Source organism: Phalaenopsis equestris, unplaced genomic scaffold (assembly GCF_001263595.1).
Source record: "Phalaenopsis equestris unplaced genomic scaffold, ASM126359v1 Scaffold204963, whole genome shotgun sequence".
Taxonomy (NCBI): Eukaryota; Viridiplantae; Streptophyta; class Magnoliopsida; order Asparagales; family Orchidaceae; genus Phalaenopsis; species Phalaenopsis equestris.
This window is the reverse complement of record NW_018224489.1, coordinates 3,453-5,241: the sequence shown is the minus strand read 5'-3', so window position 1 is coordinate 5,241 and position 1,789 is coordinate 3,453. Positions and strand designations below refer to the sequence as shown.

The window sequence follows — 1,789 nt, the reverse complement described above, 5'->3', positions numbered from 1 at the left end:
TCTTCCCAAGAAAGCAGGTATGCATATGTTTTTATGTTGTGACTTTTTATTGCATACGAGTAATTAACAGATTATTTTATTTTAGATATTTGAATATCTTCAATTTTACTACTTATATATGATTAATTCTCTTCAGAAGCAATTTGAAGTATGAATCATTTTATGTTTAATGTTAAATTGATTGGATATTCCTTAAAACTAACTAATTCAAAAAAAATTAATTTTTTTAAAAATTCAATTTACATTAACAAATTTTTTTTTTATTTTTTCACATGACTTCCTTCAAATCAGAACTACAACAAAGAATTACTGGGGAGTAATTATGATTATCTATTTTATTGTATTGCTTTAGTCTTGTCTACTTAAAATGAAATTTGCTAATACCGGTCAATTTGTAATAACCATTCAATATTCATAAATAACTAAATACATGCAGCAATCTTTAAGGAAATCATTCCCATAGGAAATTCCTTCCTAAAACTTATATAAAGAAGTATCAAGCTTTATGCATTTCAATATCAAACTATTAATTAATGAAATTCATCAAAGTTAATTTGGTGATTGATATGAAATGCAAAGAACCTATTGCCAGATTCTTCAGACAACGGTTCTTTCACGCACCTAAAGTGAAGACAAAATGTAAATTCATGTCAGTTCTTGCTTGTTGAACAACTTTTCTTCAAACCATTGAAGTCAAACTTTCATTTTCCACCTGCCACTTGATGTTGAATCAACTTCTTAACATACAGTTAAATCCAAAAAAAATGTACATCTATCATCTTACATGGTACTAATCTTAAGAGTGCATGAATAGGTCTGCTTCGTTGCGGGAAGAGCTGCAGACTTAGATGGATGAACTATCTCCGACCTGATATCAAGAGAGGAAACATTGGTCCGGAAGAAGAAGATCTCATAATTCGTCTTCATTGTCTCCTCGGAAACCGTTGGTCCCTCATCGCAGGACGCCTCCCCGGTCGCACAGATAATGAAATCAAGAACTACTGGAATAGCCACCTCAGTAAGAAACTCAAGAAGCAAGGCTTCATCATAAGAGAATGTACACCAAGACCTAAACGATCAGGTGCACCTAGCTATCATAAGAAAATAAAGTGCACCAACAACAAATTTGCTGAGAACATACAAAACAATGATGCGGATGAATGTAACAAAATATATGCACCCAAGCCTACAAGGCTTAAGCCGTGCTGGTCAGTGATGGAGAAAAGTGAGAGCACGATAGGAGAGTGTAAGAAGGGAACATCAGATGCGAGCAGTGGAACTAATGATGTGGATTGGGCATCATGGACGCATGAAGATCATGTAGAGGAATTTGATCAAACGGCTGGTTTGTTTGAAGGTCCTTATTTGGATTTTGCTTCTGATTTTTCCATGCCAAATATTGAATCACTTGATAGATTATTTAATGAGTACTCACAGCTCCTGCAGTTGGAGGTTGATGTGTAGATGAGACACAATTGCGATAATCTATATGGCTGTATTTAGTGTATGCAAGCTTCTATTTGATGATTTCCAGCGTTAAGTTAAATGTTCATGTGACTGAAAAATGTACTCAATATTGATCAAACTATTACGATGTTAAATATAACTGGTAAATGGAAATATATGAGGATTTTAAGAGTGGAGTATGTATAGTTTCGCTAAGTTAATTTTATACGATAAAAAGACCCTTTTGTGTTTAAATAAATTTTATTAGATGACAAAAACTAAAATTTTCTGCGCGTCATATGAAATGTGAGAACTCTCTCTCTCTCTCTCTCTCTCTCTCTCT

At 33.4% G+C, this 1,789-nt stretch overlaps 1 protein-coding gene across 1 annotated transcript; it reads left to right on the top strand.

The window, feature by feature from the left end:
* LOC110036310 (transcription factor WER-like) lies at positions 1-1,680 on the top strand (the record flags this gene model as incomplete). Its single annotated transcript, XM_020740716.1, is given in 2 exon segments — positions 1-17; positions 815-1,680. Coding segments are annotated over 2 exon segments (667 nt in total), but the record flags the coding sequence as incomplete, so codon positions are not given.
* Positions 1,681-1,789: the final 109 nt, after the last annotated feature.